This window comes from Scyliorhinus torazame, chromosome 9, assembly GCF_047496885.1.
Source record: "Scyliorhinus torazame isolate Kashiwa2021f chromosome 9, sScyTor2.1, whole genome shotgun sequence".
Taxonomy (NCBI): domain Eukaryota; kingdom Metazoa; phylum Chordata; class Chondrichthyes; order Carcharhiniformes; family Scyliorhinidae; genus Scyliorhinus; species Scyliorhinus torazame.
This window is the reverse complement of record NC_092715.1, coordinates 73,584,793-73,609,305: the sequence shown is the minus strand read 5'-3', so window position 1 is coordinate 73,609,305 and position 24,513 is coordinate 73,584,793. Positions and strand designations below refer to the sequence as shown.

Below are 24,513 nucleotides of genomic sequence, written 5' to 3'. Positions count from 1 at the left end.
TGGCAAAATCTTGAACCTGCATGTATCTAAACATTTCCCCCTGCTCCAGCCCATACTTCGCTTCCACTCCTTCAATCCTGCAAACCGACCCCTAAGAAACAAATCTTTTCGTGTCTTAATCCCCTTCACCTCCCATTTCTGAAAATTTCCATCCCACCTCCCTGACTCAAAGCTGTGATTCGCCCGAATCGGCATTTCCCTTGGCCCTGCTCCCAACCTGAAGTGTTGGCGAAACTGCCTCCAAATTCTCAATGAAGCTATTATTACCAAATTCCCTGAGTATTTCCCCGGGGCTATCGGGAGCGGCGCTGTTGCTAGTGCTTTCAATCCCTTGTCTCACTAACTTGAGTTTTTTGAGGAGGTCAAAAAGATGATTGATGCAGGTAGGGCAGTGGATGTTGTCTATATGGACTTCAGTAAGGCCTTTGACAAGGTCCCTCATGGCAGACTGGTACAAAAGGTGAAGTCTCACGGTATCAGAGGTGAGCTGGCAAGATGGATACAGAACTGGCCTAGATCATAGAAAGCAGAGAGTAGCAATGGAAGGGTGCTTTTCTGATTGGAGGGCTGTGACTAGTGGTGTTCCGCAGGGATCAGTGCTGGGATCTTTGCTGTTCGTAGTATATATAAATGATTTGGAGGAAAATGTAACTGGTCTGATTAGTAAGTTTGCGGACGGCACAAAGGTTGGTGGAATTGCGGATAGCGATGAGGAATGTCAGAGGATACAGCAGGATTTAGATCGTTTGGAGACTTGGGCAGCGAGATGACAGATGGAGTTTAATCCGGACAAATGTGAGGTAATGCATTTGGGAAGGTCTAATACAGTAGGGAATATACAGTGAATGGTAGAACCCTCAAGAGTATTGACAATCAGAGAGATCTTGGTGTACAGATCCACAGGTCACTGAAAGGGACAACACAGGAGAAGGTTGTCAAGAAAGCATACGGCATGCTTGCCTTAATTGGCCAGGGCATTGAGTATTAAAATTGGCAAGTCATGTTGCAGCTGTATAGAACCTTAGTTAGGCCACACTTGGAGTATAGTGTTCAATTCTGGTCGCCACACTACCAGAAGAATGTGGAGGCTTTGGAGAGGGTGCAGAAGTGATTTACCAGGATGTTGCCTGCTATAGAGGGCATTAGCTATGAGGAGAGGTTGAAGAAACTTGGTTTGTTCTCACTGGAACGAAGGAGGTTGAGGGGTGACCTGATAGAGGTCTGCAAAATTGTGAGGGGCATAGAGTGGATAGTCAGAGACTTTTTCCCAGGGTAGAGGGGTCAATTACTAGGGGGCATAGATTTAAGGTGCAAGGGGCAAGGTTTAGAGCAGATGTACGAGGTAAGTTTTTTACACAGAGGGTAGTGAGTGCCTGGAGCTCGCTGCCGGAGGAGGTGGTGGAAGCAGGGACAATTGTGACGTTTAAGGGGCATCTTGACAAATACATAGGATGGGAATAGAGGGATACGGACCCCGGAAGTGTAGAAGATTTTAGTTTAGACGGGCAGCATGGTTGGCGCAGGCTTGGAGGGCCGAAGGGCCTGTTCCTGTGCTGTACTTTTCTTTGTTCTTTATACAGTTGTCTCTCACACAGTGCCTTCAGGAGAGGAACAACCGATAGCATTTGCTTTACTAACTCTTACAAGTGCAGAAGTGAATTACACTCAGCTAGGAAAAGAGGCTTTGAGCATCATTTTCGGGGTAAGAACGTTTCAACCAAACATTTATGAACACCATTTGCTCTTTTGACAGAACATAGACCCTTGACGACAATCTTTGCGCTGTAGAAATGAATTCCTTGAGCAGCTTGTAGGTTACAAAGGTGGCCTTTGATATCGGCACACGTACGATATACAATGTCACAAGTCGGAGCAACATCTAAATGCTGATGCTTTGTCAAGCTTTAAGTAAGAACCTGAAGAATATTTTGTCAACATCCTGTATTGCTGACTCGTGGATAACATTCCTGTGACTTCATCTCAAGCTCAGAGATAGACACTGAGGTAGAAGAACTGTTCCAGTGATTGGGAAGCTGATGAACGTGGTCCAAAAAGAGATGATGACAGACGTACATCATAAAAATCCAGACCTCAAGCCCCATATCACAAGAAGACTTGAGTTGACAGTCTAGAATGGAGTTTTATTATGGAGAATCCAAGCGATTATTCCTCCATGCCTGCACAATAAAGAGTTTGAACAACTGACTGAGGAACCTTCTGGTGTAGTGCGGATGAAGAAACTGGCCTGCAGTTATTTTGGGGGGGCCAGGATTAGACACTCAAATTGAAGAGAACATAGAACATAGAACAATACAGCGCAGTACAGGCCCTTCGGCCCATGATGTTGCACCGAAACAAAGGCCATCTAACCTACATTATGCCATTATCATCCATATGCTTATCCAATAAACTTTTAAATGCCCTCAATGTTGGTGAGTTCACTACTGTAGCAGGTAGGGCATTCCACGGCCTCACTACTCTTTGCGTAAAGAACCTACCTCTGACCTCTGTCCTATATCTATTACCCATCAGTTTAAAGCTATGTCCCCTCGTGCCAGCCATTTCCATCCGCGGGAGAAGGCTCTCACTGTCCACCCTATCCAACCCCCTGATCATTTTGTATGCCTCTATTAAGTCTCCTCTTAACCTTCTTCTCTCCAACGAAAACAACCTCAAGTCCATCAGCCTTTCCTCATAAGATTTCCCTCCATACCAGGCAACATCCTGGTAAATCTCCTCTGCACCCGCTCCAAAGCCTCCACGTCCTTCCTATAATGCGGTGACCAGAACTGTACGCAATACTCCAAATGCGGCTGCACCAGAGTTTTGTACAGCTGCAACATGACCTCATGATTCCGGAACTCAATCCCTCTACCAATAAAGGCCAACACTCCATAGGCCTTCTTCACAACCCTATCAACCTGGGTGGCAACTTTCAGGGATCTATGTACATGGACACCTAGATCCCTCTGCTCATCCACACTTCCAAGAACTTTACCATTAGCCAAATATTCCGCAATTCTGCTATTCCTTCCAAAGTGAATCACCTCACACTTCTCTACATTAAACTCCATTTGCCACCTCTCAGCCCAGCTCTGCAGCTTATCTATGTCCCTCTGTAACCTGCTACATCCTTCCACACTGTCGACAACACCACCGACTTTAGTGTCGTCTGCAAATTTACTCACCCACCCTTCTGCGCCCTCCTCTAGGTCATTGATAAAAATGACAAACAGCAACGGCCCCAGAACAGATCCTTGTGGTACGCCACTTGTAACTGAACTCCATTCTGAACATTTCCCATCAACCACCACCCTCTGTCTTCTTTCAGCTAGCCAATTTCTGATCCACATCTCTAAATCACCCTCAATCCCCAGCCTCCGTATTTTCTGCAATAGCCTACCATGGGGAACCTTATCAAATGCTTTACTGAAATCCATATACACCACATCAACTGCTCTACCCTCGTCTACCTGTTCAGTCACCTTCTCAAAGAACTCGATAAGGTTTGTGAGGCATGACCTACCCTTCACAAAGCCATGCTGACTATCCCTGATCATATTATTCCTATCTAGATGATTGTAAATCTTGTCTCTTATAATCCCCTCCAAGACTTTACTTACTACAGACGTGAGGCTCACCGGTCTATAGTTGCCGGAGTTGTCTCTACTCCCCTTTTTGAACAAAGGGACCACATTTGCTATCCTCCAGTCCTCTGGCACTATTCCTGTAGCCAATGATGACATAAAAATCAAAGCCAAAGGCCCAGCAATCTCTTCCCTGGCCTCCCAGAGAATCCTAGGATAAATCCCATCAGGCCCCGGGGACTTATCTATTTTCAGCCTGTCCAGAATTGCCAACACCTCTTCCCTACGTACCTCAATGCCATCTATTCTAATAGCCTGGGTCTCAGCATTCTACTCCACAACAATATCTTTTCCCTGAGTGAATACTGACGAAAAATATTCATTTAGTATCTCGCCTATCTCTTCAGACTCCACACACAACTTCCCATCCCTGTCCTTGACTGGCCCTACTCTTACCCTAGTCATTCGCTTATTCCTGACATACCTATAGAAAGCTTTTGGGTTTTCCTTGATCCTACCTGCCAAATACTTCTCATGTCCCCTCCTTGCACGTCTTAGCTCTCTCTTTAGATCCTTCCTCACTACCTTGTAACTATCCATCGCCCCAACTGAAACTTCACACCTCATCTTCACATAGGCCTCCTTCTTCCTCTTAACAAGAGATTCCACTTCTTTGGTAAACCACGGTTCCCTCGCTCTACGCCTTCCTCCCTGCCTGACCGGTACGTACTTATCAAGAACACGCAGTAGCTGTTCCTTGAACAAGCTTCACTTATCCAGTGTGCCCAACACTTGCAGCCTACTTCGCCAACCTATCCCCCCCAAGTCACGTCTAATGGCATCATAATTGCCCTTCCCCCAGCTATAACTCTTGCCCTGCGGTGTATACTTATCCCTTTCCATCACTAACGTAAACGTCACCGAATTGTGGTCACTGTCCCCAAAGTGCTCTCCTACCTCCAAATCCAACGCCTGGTTCATTACCCAAAACCAAATCCAACGTGGCCTCGCCTCTTGTTGGCCTGTCAACATATTGTGTCAGGAAACCCTCCTGCACACATTGTACAAAAAACGACCCATCTAATGTACTTGAACTATATCTTTTCCAGTCAATATTTGGAAAGTTAAAGTCTCCCATAATAACTACCCTGTTACTTTCGCTCTTATCCAGGATCATCCTCGCCATCCTTTCCTCTACATCCCTAGAACTATTTGGAGGCCTATAGAAAACTCCCAAAAGGGTGACCTCTCCTTTCCTGTTTCTAACCTCAGCCCATACTACCTCGGAAGATGAGTCCCCATCTAGCATCCTCTCCGCCACCATAATACTGCTCTTGACTAGCAGCACCACACCTCCCCCTCTTGCCTCCTTCTCTGAGCTTACTAAAACACCTAAACCCCGGAACCTGCAACATCCACTCCTGTCCCTGCTCTATCCATGTCTCCGAAATGGCCACAACATCGAAGTCCCAGGTACCAACCCATGCTACCAGTTCCCCTACCTTATTTTGTATACTCCTGGCATTGAAGTAGACACACTTCAAACCACCTACCTGAACACTGGCCTCCTCCTGCGACGTCAAATCTGTGCTCCTGACCTCTATACTCTCATTCTCCCGTACCCTAAAACTACAATCCAGGTTCCCATGCCCCTGCTGCATTAGTTTAAACCCCCCCAAAGTGCACTAACAAATCTCCCCCCCAGGATATTTGTGCCCCTCAAGTTCAGATGTAGACCATCCTGTCTGTAGAGGTCCCACCTTCCCCAGAAAGAGCCCCAGTTATCCAGAAATCTGAATCCCTCCCGCCTGCACCATCCCTGTAGCCATGTGTTTAATTGCTCTCTCTCCCTATTCCTCATCTCATTATCACGTGGCACGGGCAACAACCCAGAGATAACAACTCTGTTTGTTCTAGTTCTGAGCTTCCATCCTAGCTCCCTGAAAGCCTGCCTGACATCCTTGTCCCCTTTCCTACCTATGTCGTTAGTGCCAATGTGGACCACGACTTGGGGCTGCTCCCCCTCCCCCTTAAGGACCCGGAAAACACGATCCGAGACATCACGTACCCTTGCACCTGGGAGGCAACATACCAAACGTGAGTCTCTCTCGCTCCCACAAAATCTCCTATCTGTGCCCCTGACTATCGAGTCCCCAATTACTAATGCTCTGCTCCTCTCCCCCCTTCCCTTCTGAGCAACAGGGACAGACTCCGTGCCAGAGGCCCGTACCCCATGGCTTACCCCTGGTAAGTCCCCCCCCCCGCCCCACAAGTATCCAAAGCGGTATACTTGTTACTCAGGGGAACGACCGCAGGGGATCCCTGCACTGACTGCTTCTTCCCAGTCCCTCTTACAGTTACCCATCTATCTCCAATCTTTGGTGTAACTAATTCCCTGAAGCTGCTATCTATGACCCCCTCTGCCTCCCGAATGATCCGAAGTTCTTCCAACTCCAGCTCCAGTTCCCTAACTCGGTCTTGGAGGAGCTGGAGATGGCTGCACTTCCTGCAGGTAAAATCAGCAGGGACACTAACGGCATCCCTCACCTCAAACATCCTGCAGGAGAAACATTGCACTCCCTTCCCTGCCATCCCTCTAACTTTCAACCAAGATTAGGCTAACATAATTTTTTTTTAAAAATTATAATAATATAATATGGTACTTACCTCACACCAGTGGGTTTTATTATTAGGTTAGAGGAGGAGGGCGGGTGGGAGACACTACACGTGTAGTGTCTCGGGTTTCCTCTCCACCAGAATTTATTGGTGAGGGGAGGGGGTGGGGGGGGGGGGGGTGGGGGAACCTTCCCAGAAGTCCGCGGGTCGAACTTCCGGTTCCCGCCTTAAAAAATAAATTAAAAAAACCAAAGATACAACAGCAAAGAGGAACAGAAAAGGGGCCAGGTAAGTGTTTCAAACCTAAATACTCACCCACCGGCAGCCCCTGCACTCCGCTCCCGCCGAAACTCCCAAGTGCTGCTCCTGCAAGGTAAGTTATTTTAAACTTAAATACTCACCCACCGGCAGCCCCTGCACTCCGCTCCCGCCGAAACTCCAAGTTGAGGCAATGTCAGTCCTGTGCAAAAACTAATAAATACTCACCTCTCCAACCATTACATCTGTGGAAATGGCCGATACAGCCATGGCAGAGAATACACATAGACGACCCTGGTCCATGTTCCTAGTGATTGCGGATGCACACTTTAAATGGTCGGAAGTAGTGATTATGAAATCCATGATGGCAACAAACTGGTGTGAGCAGTTTTAGGCCCCGTGTCTAAGGAAGGGTATGCTGGCCTTGGAGAGGGTCTAGAGAAGGTTCACAAGAATGATCCTCGGAATTAAGGACTTGTCATATGAGGAGCGGTTGTGGACACTGGGTCTGTACTCAATGGAGCTTAGAAGGATGAGAGGGGATCTTATTGAAACTTACAGGCTACTGCGAGGCCTGGATAGAGTGGACGTGGAGAGGATGTTTCCACTAGTAGAACCCGAAGACAAAGCCTCAGACTGAAGGGACAATCCTTTAAAATGGTAGCATAGTGGTTAGCACAATTGCTTCACAGCTCCAGGGTCCCAGGTTCGATTCCCGGCTTGGGTCACTGTCTGTGTGGAGTCTGCACGTTCTCCCCGTGTCTGCGTGGGTTTCCTCCGGGTGCTCCGGTTTCCTCCCACAGTCCAAAGATGTGCAGATTAGGTGGATTGGCCATGCTAAATTGCCCTTAGTGTCCAAAATTGCCCTTAATGTTAGGTGGGGTTACTGTGTTTTGGAGATAGGGTGGCAGTGTGGGCTTGGGTAGGACGCTCTTTCCAAGAGCCAGTGCAGACTCGATGGGCCGAATGACCTCCTTCTGCACTGCAAATTCTATGAAATTATCTATGAAATAAAACAGATGAGGAGGAATTTCTTCAGCGAGAGTGGTGAATCTGTGGAACTCATTGCTGCAGAAGGCTGTGGAGGCCAAATCACTGAGGGTCTTTAAGACAGATAGATAGGTTCTTGATTCATAGAATCAGAGAATTTACAGGGCAGATGGAGGCCATTCGGCCCATCGAGTCTGCTCCTGCCCTTGGAAAGAACACCCTACTTAAGCCCACACCTCGACCCCATTCCCGTAACCCCAGCTAACCTTTTTTGGACGCTAATTTAGCATGGCCAATCCACCCAACCTGCATACCCTGGACCGTGGGAGGAAACCGGAGTGCCCCGGGGGAAACCCACGCAGACACGGGGAGAAAGGCAGAACCTGCACAGACAGTGGCCCAAGCCGGAAATCGAACCTGGAACCCTGAAGCTATGAAGCAACAGTGCTAACCACTGCCACCATGCCGCATAACAAGCTGGCTAAGGGGATCAGGGGTTATGGGGAGACGGCAGGAGAATGAGGATGAGAAACATATCAGCCATGATTGAAAGGCGGAGCAGATTCGATGGTCTGAATGGCCGAATTCTTCTCCTATATCTTATGGTCTTATGAGAAGCTAGACAAGATATTTGCAAGATTTGGTACACCGGAGTAAGTGATGGTGGTACTCAGTTCACTTCAGTCCACTTAAAGGTAAATGGTATACAGTACATAAAGTCAGCTCCATACCAGCCTGCAACAAATGATTGGCAGAATGATTCGTTCAGGCACTTAATTGTTCCATCAGGGAATCAATGGACCAAGGTACATTAACACGAAGAGTGAACAAATTCTTAATGTCTTACCAGAACATCACGCACACAATGGCACAGAGTTCGCCAGCAATACTGCTGTTCAAACGGAAACTGAGAACACATTTTAATCTTTTGATACTGCCTGATACTTCTGAGATTGGCAAGTGGCAACAGCTAGCACAGATTACTAGGAAGAAACAAAGCTTTAAAGAGTGAGTATCCACTAAAGGAGAGCGAGTGCTAGCCAAAACCTAGATTACCATTGAGAAATGGGTGCCTACTGTAATCCTAGCAAAGACAGATCAAATATCATACACCGTTCAGATGGATAATAGAATTTGGCAACGTCATACTGACTAGCTACTAGCTTCATGAAGTGAAATTACTGAAACTTCTCGAAGTATTTCTATTGGAAAATCTAGACAGCGATACTTCTAAACAGAGACCAAATACAGACTCATGTTCAAATTCGGTTTGTGAGAACTTTCCTGTAGAGACAGACATTGGAGTAACTTCCCAGGGAGTACCTTCCCAGGGAGTAACTTCCCAGGGAGTACCTTCCCAGGGAGTACCTTCCCAGGGAGTACCTTCCCAGGGAGTACCTTCCCAGGGAGTAACTTCCCAGGGAGTACCTTCCCAGGGAGTACCTTCCCAGGGAGTACCTTCCCAGGGAGTACCACCTACTGAAGGAAAAGAGGACACTTCGTAGGTCTCGAGAAACCAGGTTGCAGAACGTCAAATACAACCCAAAAGGAACAGACATCCACCTGAGAGACTGTCTTATTGAGTTGTATGTATGTAATATATATATATATATATATGTGTGTGCGTGTATAGAGATAACACATAAGAGTGTCTGTTGTAACCTCCATATCTCCATACCATTTCTCTTTGCAGCAACTCAGATGTAACATTTTCAATAATGATTGTTCTCTTTACACAGACTTAGCAGAATATTCGATCTAGTTTCTTGCAATGTGAACACTGACAAAAACCCAATTGGTAATTTTTTAGAATTTGGACTGAAAAAGATGTGGAAAAGCCCAAATGGAACTATCCGAAATATTTTAGGTGGCACCGTTTTTCGAGATCCAATTATTTGCAAAAACATCCCACGACTTGTTCCTGGTTGGGTGAAACCAATTACAATAGGACGACATGCATATGGAGATCAGGTAAGGCTGTTAATTGAGGAGATTTGTTGTAAACAAATTGCTTTACAGTTGGTGATCAGTTCAAGTGTTCCACTTACAGTTATCATAAATTATCATAGAATTTACAGTGCAGAAGGAGGTCATTCGGCCCATCGAGTCTGCACCAGCTCTTGGAAAGAGCACCCTACCCAAGGTCAACACCTCCACCCTATCCCCATAACCCAGCAACCCCACCCGACACTAAGGGCAATTTATCATGGCCAATCCACCTAACCTGCACATCTTTGGACTGTGGGAGGAAACCGGAGCAGCCGGAGGAAACCCACGCACACACGGGGAGGATGTGCAGACTCTGCACAGAGACCAAGCCGGAATCGAGCCTGGGACCCTGGAGCTGTGAAGCAATTGTGCTATCCACAATGCTACCGTGCTGCCCAAACCAGTACAATGCATTCATGTTGACATTACATAGAACATAGAAAAATACAGCACAGAACAGGCCCTTCGGCCCACGATGTTGTGCCGAACCTTTGTCCGAGATTAATCATAGATTATCATTGCATTTACAGTGCAGAAGGAGGCCATTCGGCCCATTGAGTCTGCAGCGGCTCTTGGAAAGAGCACCCTACCCAAAGTCAACACTTCCACCCAACACTAAGGGCAATTTTGGACACTAAGGGCAATTTATCATGGCCAATCCAACTAACCTGCACATCTTTGGACTGTGGGAGGAAGCCCGAGCACCCGGAGGAAACCCACGCAGACACTGGGAGGATGTGCAGACTCCGCACAGACAGTGACCCAAGCCGGAATCAAACCTGGGACCCTGGAGCTGTGAAGCAATTGTGCTATCCACAATGCTACCGTGCTGCCCTTAAGAACAAATAAATCTACACTATATCATTTTACCGTAATCCATGTACCTATCCAATAGCTGCTTGAAGGTCCCTAATGTTTCCGACTCAACTACTTCCACAGGCAGTGCATTCCATGCCTCCACCACTCTGGGTAAAGAACCTACCTCTGACATCCCCCCTATATCTTCCACCATTCACCTTAAATTTATGTCCCCTTGTAATGGTTTGTTCCATCCAGGGAAAAAGTCTCTGACTGTCTACTCTATCTATTCCCCTGATCATCTTATAAACCTCTATCAAGTCGCCCCTCATCCTTCTCCGTTCTAATGAGAAAAGGCCTAGCACCCTCAACCTTTCCTCGTAAGACCTACTCTCCATTCCAGGCAACATCCTGGTAAATCTGTTTTGCACCTTTTCCAAAGCTTCCACATCCTTCCTAAAATGAGGCGACCAGAACTGTACACAGTACTCCAAATGTGGCCTTACCAAAGTTTTGTACAGCTGCATCATCACCTCACGGCTCTTAAATTCAATCCCTCTGTTAATGAACGCGAGCACACCATAGGCCTTCTTCACAGCTCTATCCACTTGAATGGCAACTTTCAAAGATGTATGAACATAGACCCCAAGATCTCTCGGCTCCTCCACATTGCCAAGAACTCTACCGTTAACCCTGTATTCCGCATTCATATTTGTCCTTCCAAAATGGACAACCTCACACTTTTCTTTTTTTTTAAAAAAAAATATTTTTATTAAGGTTTTTTAACAACACAATTTTTTCCCCTTACAAACAATAACCCACCCCCCCGTAACAAAATAACGCAAATTCTCCCTGAGCAAGATATATACAAGGCAAGATGGTATATTTACATAGCTTTGTACACTGGCTCTTGGCCCGCGCATACCGTTTCCCCCCACCCTCCATGCTATCTCCCGCTCGTCCATCCCCTCAGACAGTCTCTCGTGTCCCCCCGGTTGCTGCTGCTGCTGATCGACCTACTTCTAACGCTCTGCGAGATAATCTAGGAACGGTTGCCACTGCCTGTAAAACCCCTGTGCAGACCCTCTCAAAGCAAACTTAATTCTCTCCAATTTTATGAACTCCGCCATGTCATTATTCCAGGCCTCCAGGCTAGGGGGCTTCGCCTCCTTCCACAATAGCAAGACCCTTCGCCGGGCCACTAGGGACGCAAAGGCCAGAATTCCGGCCTCTTTCGCCTCCTGCACTCCCGGCTCATCCACTACTCCAAATATTGCTAGCCCCCAGTTTGGCTTGACCCGGACTTTCACCACCTGGGATATTACTCCCGCCACTCCTCTCCAGAACCCCTCCAATGCCGGGCATGACCAAAACATATGGACATGGTTCGCCGGGCTCCCTGAACATCTTTCACATCTATCCTCTACCCCAAAGAACCTACTCAGCCTCGCCCTCGTCAAATGCGCTCTGTGAACCACCTTAAATTGTATCAGACTGAGCCTGGCACACGAGGAAGAGGTATTAACCCTACCCAGGGCGTCGGCCCATAGCCCTTCCTCAATCTCCTCCCCCAGCTCCTCCTCCCATTTACCTTTCAGTTCTTCTACTAGCGCTTCCCCCTCTTCTTTCATCTCTTGGTATATTTCCGATACCTTGCCCTCCCCGACCCATACCCCCGAGATCACCCTATCTTGAACTTCTTGTGCCGGGGACAACGGAAATTCCCTCACCTGTCTCCTCACCAAAGCCCTCACCTGCATATATCTAAATGCATTTCCCGGGGGTAACTCAAATTTCTCCTCCAGTGCCCCTAGACTCGCAAATGTCCCGTCAATGAACAGGTCCCCCATTCTTCTTATCCCCGCCCGATGCCAGCCTTGGAACCCCCCGTCCATCTTCCCCGGGACAAACCGGTGGTTACCCCTGATCGGGGACCACACCGATGCTCCCATTGCACCCCTGTGTCTTCTCCACTGGCCCCAGATCTTTAATGTTGCCGCCACCACCGGGCTTGTGGTGTATTTTGTCGGCGAGAGCGGCAGCGGTGCCGTTACCAACGCCCCCAGGCTCGTTCCTTTGCAGGACTCCATCTCCATCCTCTTCCATGCCGCCCCCTCTCCCTCCATAACCCACTTACGGATCATCGCCACATTTGCTGCCCAGTAGTAACTCTCTAGGTTTGGCAAAGCCAACCCTCCTCGGTCCCTGCTGCGTTCCAAGAACCCTCTCCTAACCCTCGGGGTCTTATTTGCCCACACATACCCCATAATACTCCTACCTACTCTCTTGAAAAAGCCCTTGGTGATCACGATGGGGAGGCACTGAAACACGAACAAAAACCTCGGAAGGACCACCATTTTGACCGACTGCACCCTACCCGCCAACGAGAGCAGGAGCATGTCCCATCTTTTAAAATCCTCTTCCATTTGCTCCACCACCCTCGTCAAATTCAATTCATGTAGGGTCCCCCAACTTCTGGCTATCTGGATCCCCAGATACCGAAAACTCCTCTCCGCCCCCCTCAGCGGTAGGTCCCCTATCCCTCTTTCTTGGTCCCCTGCCTGTAATACAAAAAGCTCACTCTTCTCTACATTAAGCTTGTAGCCCGAAAACTCTCCAAACTCCTTCAGAGTCTGCATGACCTCCACCATCCCCTCCATTGGGTCCGCCACGTATAGCAGCAGGTCATCCGCATATAGCGATACCCGATGCTCCTCTCCCCCGCGGACTATCTCCCTCCATTTCTGAGACTCCCTAAGTGATATGGCCAAGGGTTCGATCGCCAATGCAAACAACAGGGGGGACAGGGGGCACCCCTGTCTCGTCCCTCGGCACAGCCGAAAGTACTCTGACCTCCGCCGGTTTGTCACTACGCTCGCCACCGGGGCGCTGTAAAGGAGCTTAACCCATCTAATAAACCCTCCCCCGAACCCAAACCTGCGCAATACCTCCCAGAGGTACTCCCACTCTACTCGGTCAAAGGCTTTTTCCGCGTCCATAGCTGCCACTATCTCCGCCTCTCCCTCCTCCGATGTCATCGTTATCACGTTTAAGAGCCGCCGCACATTGGTATTTAACTGCCTGCCCTTTACGAATCCCGTTTGGTCCTCGTGAATCACCCCCGGGACACAGTCCTCAATCCTAGTGGCCAGTACCTTCGCCAATAGCTTAGCATCCACATTGAGGAGCAAAATCGGCCTGTACAATCCACATTGCAGTGGGTCCTTGTCTCGCTTTAGGATCAGGGAGATTGTCGCCTCCGACATTGTCTGGGGCAGGGTTCCCTCCTCTCTTGCCTCGTTGAAGGTCCTCACTAGTAGCGGGGCCAGCAGGTCCACATATTTTCTGTAGAATTCCACCGGGAACCCGTCCGGCCCCGGGGCCTTCCCCGCCTGCATGCTCCCCAAACCCTTACTCAACTCCTCCAGCCCAATTGGCGCCCCCAAACCAACCGCCTCCTGCTCCTCCACCCTCGGGAACCCCAGCTGGTCCAGGAATCGCCTCATCCCTCCTTCCCCCCCCTGGGGGCTGGGATCTGTACAGCTCTTCATAAAAGTCCTTAAATACCTTATTTATTTTCGTTGCACTTCGTACCGTGGCTCCCCTTCCATCTTTGATTCCCCCTATTTCCCTCGCTGCCGCCCTCTTACGGAGCTGGTGTGCCAGCATCCGACTAGCCTTTTCCCCGTACTCGTAAGTCGCCCCTTGCGCCTTCCTCCACTGTGCCTCCGCCTTGCCCGTGGTCAGCAGGTCAAACTACGTCTGGAGCCGTCGCCTTTCCCCAAGTAATCTTTCCTCCGGGGCCTCTGCGTATCTCCTGTCCACCCGCAAGATCTCCCCCACTAACCTCTTCCTTTCCATTCCCTCTATCTTCTCCCTATGAGCCCTGATGGAGATCAGCTCTCCCCTGATCACCGCCTTCAACGCCTCCCATACCACCCCCACTCGCACCTCCCCGTTGTCGTTGGCCTCCAAGTACCTTTCAATACACCCCCTCACCTTCCCACACACCACCTCATCGGCCAGGAGTCCCACATCCAGCCGCCACAGCGGGCGTTGGTCCCTCTCCTCTCCCATCTCCAGTTCCACCCAGTGCGGGGCATGGCCCGAAACGGCTATGGCCGAATACTCCGTCCCCCCCACTCTCGGGATGAGCGCCCTGCCCAGACCAAAGAAATCTATCCGGGAGTAAGCCTTATGCACGTGGGAGAAGAAAGAAAATTCCCTGGCCTGCGGTCTTGCAAACCTCCATGGGTCCACTCCCCCCATCTGATCCATAAACCCCCTAAGTACCTTGGCCGCTGCTGGCCTCCTTCCCGTCCTTGATCTGGAGCGGTCCAATGCTGGGTCCAGCACCGTATTGAAGTCCCCCCCCATTATTAGTCCTCCTATCTCCAGGTCCGGAATGCGCCCCAACATGCGCTTCATGAATCCAGCATCATGTTTGGGGTGTATACATTTACCAACACCACCCACGTCCCTTGCAACCTACCGCTCACCATCACATATCTCCCTCCATTATCCGCTACGATAGTCTTGGCCTCAAATGACACATGCTTTCCCACCAGAATTGCCACCCCTCTATTTTTTGCGTCCAATCCCGAGTGAAATACCTGTCCTACCCATCCCTTTCTTAACCTGACCTGGTCCGCCACCTTCAGGTGTGTCTCTTGGAGCATTGCCACATCTGCCTTCAGTCCCTTCAAGTGCGCGAACACTCGAGCCCGGACTTCACCGGCCCATTCAGGCCCCTCACGTTCCACGTTATCAGCCGGATTGGAGGGACTCTCAACTCTTCCCCCCCCCCCCGACTATCCATCTCCTTTTCTGGGCCAGTCCCTTGTCTGCGTCTCCCTCACTCTCCAATCCCCCAGCTGGGGGACCCCCGTCCCAGCCACCTCTTCTGTGTCCCGTTCTCTTTCGGCCAGTGCAGCAGCAACCCCCCCCCCCCCCTCCCTCTAGATCCCTGTCTAGCTTTTTTGCTCCCCCCATATCCCTCCCGTAAGTCAGCTGACACCTGCTGACCCCGGCTTCCCCCGCCATCCCTTTAACCCCCCCGTGTGGGACTCTCCCAATCAATGTACATTCCTTTGTCCCCTTCCCGCCCTTTTTATTATATTTTTTTTGCCGCGCGCGGGAAAAACCCCGCGCTTCCCAAAGCCTGCCCTGCCCCCCATGGCGCTGCTCCTGTCATGGCCTTGTCCCTCTCCCCCAGCCCATATATCCTTTCCTGCGCGTGGTTGACCCCCTATGTACAACAAACATCATACTTCACCCCTCAAACACCCCCCTCCCACACAAACCCTCAATTAGAGTCCAATTTTTCAGCTAATATAAAGGTCCACGCATCTTCGGGCGTTTCGAAGTAGTGGTGTTGGCCATTATGTGTAACCCACAGTCGCGCTGGCTGCAGCATTCCAAATTTCACCCCTTTCACACGGTGCAGCACCGCTTTGGCCCGGTTGAAACCCACTCTCCGCTAAGCGACCTCCGCGCTCCAGTCCGGGTATATTCTGATCTCCGCATTGTCCCACTTGCTGCTCCGTTCCTTCTTGGCCCATTTCAGGACCCTCTCTCTGTCCGTAAACCGGTGAAATCTCATCGCCCTTGGCGGCTCTTTTGCATTGGGCTTCCTCGCTAGCACTCGGTGCGCCCCATCCAGCTCCAGCAATCTCGGGGGGCCTCCACACCCATCAGCGTCCCGATCATTGTGCCCACATATGCCGCGGCATCGGCCCCCTCCACTCCTTCTGGGAGACCCAGGATCCTCAAGTTGTTTCTCCTTGATCTGTTCTCCAGGTCTTCGAGTCTTCCCGCCCACGTCCTGTGCAGCGCCTCGTGCCGCTCCACTCTCTCCGCCAGGCCCACGAGCTCGTCGCGGTTCTCACTCACTTTTTCCTGGATCTCCTGAATCTTCACCTCTTGGGCCTTCTGGGTTGCTCCAAGCTTTTCCACCATTGCCAGTAGAGGCGCCACCATCTCCTTGCGCAGCTCCTCGAAGCAGCACTTGATGAACTCTTTCATCTCTCTGTCTGTGGGCGCCGCCATTTTGTTTTTTTCTTCTTTCTTCTCCCGCTGCTCCAGGGCCGCTTTCCTTGCCGTTTCACTGCGGGTCTGGTCCATGCAGGGCTGTAGGGGGCTTCCTCCGTTCTTCCCCACGGGTTGGTTTTTTTTTTTTACAGGTCCGTTGGGGCTCCGTTAGCGGGCCCAAAAGTCCGTTTCTGCGGGAGCTGCCGACTCATGCGACTTAGCTCCGCATCGCCGCGACCCGGAAGTCAACCTCACACTTTTCAGGGTTAAACTCCATCTGCCACTTCTCAGCCCAGCTCTGCATCCTATCTATGTCTCTTTGCAGCCGACAACAGCCCTCCTCACTATCCACAACTCCACCAATCTTCGTATCCTCTGCAAATTTACTGACCCACCCTTCAACTCCCTCATCCAAGTCATTAATGAAAATCACAAACCGCAGAGGACCCAGAACTGATCCCTGCGGTACGCCACTGGTAACTGGGATCCAGGCTGAATATTTTCCATCCACCACCACTCTCTGACTTCTATCAGTTAGCCAGTTCGTTATCCAACTGGCCAAATTTCCCACTATCCCATGCCTCCTTACTTTCTGCAGAAGCCTACCATGGGGAACCTTATCAAATGCCTTACTAAAATCCACGTACACTACATCCACTGCTTTACCTTCATCCACATGCTTGGTCACCTCCTCAAAGAATTCAATAAGACTTGTAAGGCAAGACCTACCCCTCACAAATCCATGCTGACTATCCCTAATCAAGCAGTGTCTTTCCAGATGCTCAGAAATCCTATCCTTCAGTACCCTTTCCATGACTTTGCCTACCACCGAAGTAAGACTAACTGGCCTATAATTCCCAGGGTTATCCCTATTCCCTTTTTTGAACAGGGGCATGACATTCGCCACTCTCCAATCCCCTGGTACCACCCCTGTTGACAGTGAGGACGAAAAGATCATTGCCAACGGCTCTGCAATTTCATCTCTTGCTTCCCATAGAATCCTTGGATATATCCCGTCAGACCCGGGGGACTTGCCTATCCTCAGGTTTTTCAAAATGCCCAACACATCTTCCTTCCTAACAAGTATTTCCTCGAGCTTACCAGTCTGTTTCACACTGTCCTCTCCAACAATATGGCCCCACTCATTTGTAAATACAGAAGAAAAGTACTCGTTCAAGACCTCTCCTATCTCTTCAGACTCAATACACAATCTCCCGCTACTGTCCTTGATCGGACCTACCCTCGCTCTAGTCATTCTCATATTTCTCACATATGTGTAAAAGGCCTTGGGGTTTTCCTTGATCCTACCCGCCAAAGATTGTTCATGCCCTCTCATAGCTCTCCTAATCCCTTTCTTCAGTTCCCTCCTGGCTATCTTGTATCCCTCCAACGCCCTGTCTGAACCTTGTTTCCTCAGCCTTACAAAAGTCTCCTTTTTCCTCTTAACAAGACATTCAACCTCTCTTGTCAACCATGGTTCCCTCACTCGACCATCTCTTCCCTGCCTGACAGGGACATACATATCAAGGACACGTAGTACCTATTCCTTGAACAAGTTCCACATTTCACTTGTGTCCTTCCCTGCCAGCCTATGTTCCCAATTTATGCACTTCAATTCTTGTCTGACAACATCGTATTTACCCTTCCCCCAATTGTAAACCTTACCCTGTTGCACGCACCTATCCCTCTCCATTACTAAAGTGAAAGTCACAGAATTGTGGTCACTATCTCCAAAATGCTCCCCCACTACTACCCTGTGACTTCTGCACCTTTCCAAAATCTGTTTCCCAATCTGTCCCTCCACATCTCTGTGAGCATTACGTGAGCATAGCCAGTGTGGTTATAATGCAAAGCAGTTTCATAACCAAGAAGGTAAAATAAGGCTGCTACTTCAAGCGTAGTACTGAGGGTGTGCTGTATTATTTGTGGGACCTTACTGTCTGCAAATTGGCAGTTAAGTTTTGAATTCTGAAATTAAAACAGAAAATGTTGGAAATAATCTATGCATCTGTGGAGAGAGAGAAACCGATGTTTCTGGTCAGTGATCTTGGGGGGTGAGTGCTCGAGGGGGCTGATGTCCCAATAAACAGAGGCGGGCCCTTTTAGCCTGCCGGCCCCACCATCTTCCCATCTCCATTGCCACCTATGGGCCTGCGTCCGGAGACAATGGCCCTGACTCCGTGCTGCCTCTCTGACACAAAACGAGGCCAGCGGGGCCTCCGTCATAAGAGATGGGTTTGCAAGGTCAGGAACTTTCCTGACTTCCAATACAGGCTGATGGCGAAAATCTGGCCAAGATCAACAAAGGCAGTGGTGATTGAGGTGGGCAAGGACATGAGCGGCAGATGTTTGGTGTAATGGAAATTGCAGACAGTTCAAGGAGGGGAGTCTAACCAGGGGTGGAATGAAATAATTGGGTCTGATAGTGAAAAAACAAGGACAGATGGTTTCAGGAGCAGGTGCTTTCAGCTCAGAGAGAGGTAGAGATGGGCAGATAAGACGTGCGAATAAGCAGCCTTTGCGATGGAAAGGAAATGGAATTAAAAGCTTTCAGTCAAAATGGTTGGTTTCTGAAAGGACGTGGGCAGAAGCTGAAAGTTGGGTCCCAATTTTCACTGTGAACAGATAATTAAATGCTTTAACACAATATTGCTATCTTGAGCATTGCTTAATTTAACATTGCGGGCTGGATTTTCATCCTTGAGGCGGGTGGCAGGAGTTGGCAAAATTCTCAGCTCAGTCAGCCCATCTTGGGAAAAACAGATCCAGGAAAGATTGAATTTTCTTTGGGAGGAGAGGAAGTGAGTGAGTGTGTGCAGAGAGAAAGGGACCATCACCCTCCTCACACACCTCCACATGCCCCCATACCAAGCTATGGCAATTCTGTATCCTTCCATTGTAGTCTGTATAGAACCAGTGAACCATCAAGTGATAATTGAATGGGTAAGCTTTAAAATAACAGTCATTGATTGATAACTTTCCACTTTCTTAAAAAAACAACATTTTTATTACAACCCAATAGAAGTGTCAATCATCCAGATCCTTTATAGTTTCAATAGCTGAAACCACACTTGATATCTCTATCTTCTGGAAATCAACATTCTACTTCTTTGATGGTCACTCACTAACTAGTATGATCGACCATCTAATAAACTGTGTATTACTGGTCATGGGTTCTGTGGGTCCTTGCAGGCTGATGTGCCCGATCCTAGAGCTACATCTTCGATCGCACATTTGGCAAGTGTTTCCTGGAGGTGGGATAAATCCTTTGTCTCTCGATTGCTGGTCTTTCTTTCTCAGGCTCCTTTTGCAGGCCTCCTCTTGCCGTCGGTTGTCCTTGAAGAATTGTGCCTCTTCATTAAGGAGGTTCCTTCAAATTGGTCTCTTCTGAGCCAGGCGTTGATGTCTGTGTTACATTTCTTGAGATCATTCTTCAGTGTGCCTTTGAAGCGCTTCCTTTGTCCTCTTGTTCAGAGCCTTCCTTGAGCTTGGCAAAGAAGATTTGCTTTGGCAGTAGGTACTCTGCCAACCTATGCACATGGCTGGCCCAGCGGAGGCCAACGGAGTTGGTTTTGGAAGCTCATGGCCTCGATGCTGGTGCCCTTAGATCCTTCAAGGACACTGATGTTTCTGGGCTTTATTGAAGAGTTGGGATGACTGCCTTGTACACGAGGATCTTGGTCAGCATGGATGTCACGGTGGGCAAAGACTTTCGTCCTTGGGCATCCAAAGTAGGTGCTTGCGGATTAGATACCATGTTGGATCTCCGCATCGATATCCGCCTTCGAGGGAGGTGGCTCCCCGGATATGGGAAACATTTCACATTTTGTAGAGTTTCTCCGTTGAATTTGATGGAGGGCGAAACCGGATCTTGCCCTGGGGTAGGTTGGTAAAGGACTTGCTTCTTCTTGAGGTTCAGGCTGAGACCCGATTCTTCGATATGTTTCCGTGAAGGTGTCGAGCATGCTTTGGAGATTCTCTTCTGCGAGAGTGGAGATGGCAATGTCATCGGCATACTGAACTTCCACGAGCAATGTCAGTGTTGTTTTCTTCTTGGATTTCAACTAGTTGAGCACTTGACATCTCTTTACCTTCTGTAAATAAACATTATGCAATTGACAGAAGAGGTCAGGGAACCAGAGCTGTTGAGCAATGTTTTCCCTTGGGCTCAAGTGTTCCAATACTCTAATAGATTTCTGGGGTGTCAGCCAAGAATGCATAATAAGGTTTGACTGAGAGCCAGATACCCATTGGAGTTAAAGGGTATCGACGATTGACACTTTTATTGGCTTGCAGTAAAAAGGACATTTCTTTAAAGAAAGCAGAAAATTATACACTTTCTATTGTCACGAAAGGGTTCATTGGTTCCATACTGTGTATAGAGTCACAGATGTTTACAGCATGGAAACAGGCCCTTCGGCCCAGCTTGTCCATGCTGCCCAGTTTCTGTCACTAAGCTAGTCCCACTTCCCGCATTTGGCCCATATCCCTCTATACCCACCCTGCCCATGCCTAACTGGTTTTTGAAAGACAAAATCGTACCCGCCTCTACCACTGCCTTGGCAGCCTGTTCCAGGTGCTCCCCACCCTCTGTGCGAAAAAATTCCCCTCTGGTCTCTTTTGTATCTTTCCCCTCTCACCTTAAACCTATGCCCTCTAGTTCTAGACTCCTTTGGGAAAAGATGTTGACTATCGATGCTCCTCATTATTTTATAGACCTCTATAAGATCACCCCTAAGCCTCCCACGCTCCAGGGAAAAAAGCCCCAGCGTATCGAGCCTCTCCTTATAACTCAGACCATCAAGTCCTGGTAGAATCCTCGTAGATCTCTTCTGCACTCTTTCTAGTTTAACAATATCCTTCCTATAATAGGGTGAGCAGAACTGAACACAGTATTCCATGTGTGGTCTTACCAATGTCTTGTACAACTTCAACAAGACGCCCAACTCCTGTATTCAATATTCTGCCAATAAAACCTAGCATGCTGAATGCCTTCTTCACCACCCTGTCCACCTGCGACTCCACCTTCAAGGAGCTATGAACCTGTAGTCCTAGATCTCTTTGTTCTGTAACTCCCCCCAACTCCCTACCATTACCTGAGCAGGTCCTGCCCTGATTTGATCTACCAAAATGCATCACCTCACATTTATCCAAATTAAACTCCATCTGCCACTCATTGGCCCACTGGCCCAATTGGTCAAGATCCTGTTGCAATCTTATATAACCTTCTTCACTATCCACTATGCCACTAATCTTGGCGCCATCTACAAACTTACTGACAATGCCTCCAACATTCTCATCCAAATCATTTATATATGTAACAAATAACAGTGGACCCAGCACCGATCCCTGAGGCACACCGCTGGTCACAGGCCTCCTGTTTGAAAAACAACCCTCCACAACCACCCTCTGGCTTTGGTCGCCAGCTGTGAAGCAGGTTACTATGATAGTGGGTGAAAGAGCATGAAAATACCATAGCTTGGCAGGGGAGGCAGGAGGGTGGGGGGCATACATTAACATGAGGGGGATCTTTTGAACTTACTTTTCAAAAGGTTGCCTCATGCAGGCTATGTTCACGACACCACTCTGGGGTACCGTGAACCACAATTCTCTGAAAAGCTGGCCGACGGCATGCAAATTGCAGAAGCCTAGGGCATGCCTAACCCTGCAATGGAGCCAGCCAGGTCAGGAATGCAGTGTGCGGGCTGTCGATCCAAACCAGCCCACATGCTTAAAAGGCACTCCTGAAAATTGGAAACCCTGAGAATTATTTTTTTTGTTCATGGGATGTGGGCAACGCTAGCTGGGCCAGCATTATTGCCCATCCCTGAGGGCATTAAAGAATCAACCACATTGCTGTGGCTCTAGAGTCACATGTAGACCAGACCAGGTAAGAGCGACAGATTTCCTTCCCAAAAGGACATTAGTAAACCAGATGGTTTACAACATTCGACAATGGTTTTATAGTCATCAGTAGACTTTTATTTCCAGATTTTATTTTTATTGAATTCAAATTTCGCCAGCTGTCATGGCGAGATTCGAACCTAGTCCCCAGAGCATCGTCCTGGGACTCTGGATTACTAGTACAACAACAATACCACTATGCCACTTCCTCCCCATGAAATGGAGTCGGGAATCCCCAAATCTAGTCTCGGCCACCATTTTCTCGCCTCTACGGAGTCTCCCAGACAACCATGAAAATCCAGCCCCCTGTGTTGCTCCACATGAGTTTGATTAAAGAGATCTTGTCGCCAAAAAACATTGAGTTTTATAAAATAAATGAACCATTTTATTCTTATCTTTTAATAAACACGCAAGATGCTCTACTGGACCTGTATTTTCCCCATAAGGGTTGGTTTAGCACAGGGCTAAAGAGCTGGCTTTTAAACCAGACCAAGGCAGGCCAGCAGCACGGTTCAATTCCCGTACCAGCCTCCCCGAACAGGTGCCGGAATGTGGTGACTAGGGGCTTTTCACAGTAACTTCATTTGAAGCCTACTTGTGACAATAAGCGATTTTCATTTTCAAGTGTGGAATTTTCTCTACAGAAACAAAACTAGTCAAATAACAGTTAATGAGCAACACCTTACAGTAGCAGAGAACTGAACCAAGTTGACACAACTGCAATGAATAACTGATGAAACCAACAACTTCTGTATGTGATTAAAAAGTAGAAAATTTAAATTAATCTGATGTAGGGACAAAAAGACACAGCAGACACGGGAGACAAGTAGAGATCATTAAATTGAAGTGTCTTTTTATACTTGTTTTTTAAAAATGTGAATCTCTAATATGTAACAACTACTTGCATTCCAGTATCGAGCCATAGATTTTGCCATGGACCAGCCTGGTAATTTTAAACTTGTCTTCATACCCAAGGATGGGAGTAAATCCCTGGAATGGAATGTGTTTGACTTCCCTGGTGGAGGGGTAGGAATGGGAATGTTCAATACAGATGAGGTAAGGCACTTGTGATTATCGGAATTTAGTGTGGCTTAAGTTTATCCATCTACAATGGACTCAACAGTAACTTTTTGTTGAGTATTTGTGAATACTTGTGAACATTTACCAATCTTGCACATTGTCATTTCTGTGTTTTATCATTCATTTTCAAAGTATTTTCCTTTGGTTTGTGTTACAAAGAACAAAGAAAAATTACAGCACAGGAACAGGCCCTTCGGCCCTCCAAGCCTGCGCCAATCCAGATCCTCTATCTAAAACTGTCGCCTATTTTCTATGAATCTGTATGCCCCTGCTCCCTCCCATTCATGTATCTGTCTAGATACATCTTAAATGACGCTATCGTACCTGCCTCTGCCACCTTCGCCGGCAATGCGTTCCAGGCACCCATCATCCTCTGCGTAAAGAACTTTCCACGTATATCTCCCTGAAACTTTTCCCCTCTCACCTTGAACTCGTGACCCCTAGTAATTGAGTCCCCCACTCTGGGACAAAGCTTCTTGCTATCCAACCTGTCTATACCTCTCATAATTTTGTAGACCTCAATGAGGTCCCCCCTCAACCTCCGTCTTTCTAATGAAAATAATCCTAATCTACTCAACCTCTCTTCATAGCTAGCGCCCTCCATAACAAGCAACATCCTGGTGAACCTCCTCTGCACCCTGTCCAAAGCATCCACATCCTTTTGGTAATGTGGCGACCAGAACTGTACGCAGTATTCCAAATGTGGCCGAACCAAAGTCTTATACAACTGTAACATGACCTGCCAACACTTGTACTCAATACTCCTTCCGATGAAGGAAAGCATGCCTTATGCCTTCTTGACCACTCTATCGACCTGCGCAGCCACCTTCAGGGTACAATGGACCTGAACATCCAGATCTCTCTGTACATCAATTTTCCCCAGGACTTTTTCATTTACCGTGTAGTTCGCTCTTAAATTGGATCTTCCAAAATGCATCACCTCGCATTTGCCCGGACTGAACTCCATCTGCCATTTCTCCACCCAACACTCCAATCTATCTATATTCTGCTGTATTCTCTGACAGTCCCCTTCACTATCTACTATTCCACCAATCTTAGTGTCATCTGCAAACTTGCTAATCAGACCACCTATACCTTCCTCCAGATCATTTATGTACATCACAAACAACAGTGGTTCCAGCAAGGATGCCTGTGGAACACCACTGGTCACAGTTCTCCATTTTGAGAAACTCCCTTCCACTACTACTCTCTGTCTCCTGTTGCCCAGCCAGTTCTTTATCCATCTAGCTAGTATACCCTG

At 48.4% G+C, this 24,513-nt stretch overlaps 1 protein-coding gene across 2 annotated transcripts in view; it reads left to right on the top strand.

Annotated features, from left to right (window-relative positions):
* The window catches only part of LOC140429309 (isocitrate dehydrogenase [NADP], mitochondrial-like), a 111,298-nt gene that overhangs the window by 49,561 nt on the left and 37,224 nt on the right, over positions 1–24,513 (top strand). For both annotated transcript variants that reach the window (XM_072516140.1, XM_072516141.1), the window contains exons 4-5: positions 9,262–9,422; positions 23,085–23,228. In XM_072516140.1, the coding sequence (XP_072372241.1) occupies positions 9,262–9,422; positions 23,085–23,228 (305 nt within the window). The remainder of the gene's footprint in view (positions 1–9,261; positions 9,423–23,084; positions 23,229–24,513) is intronic.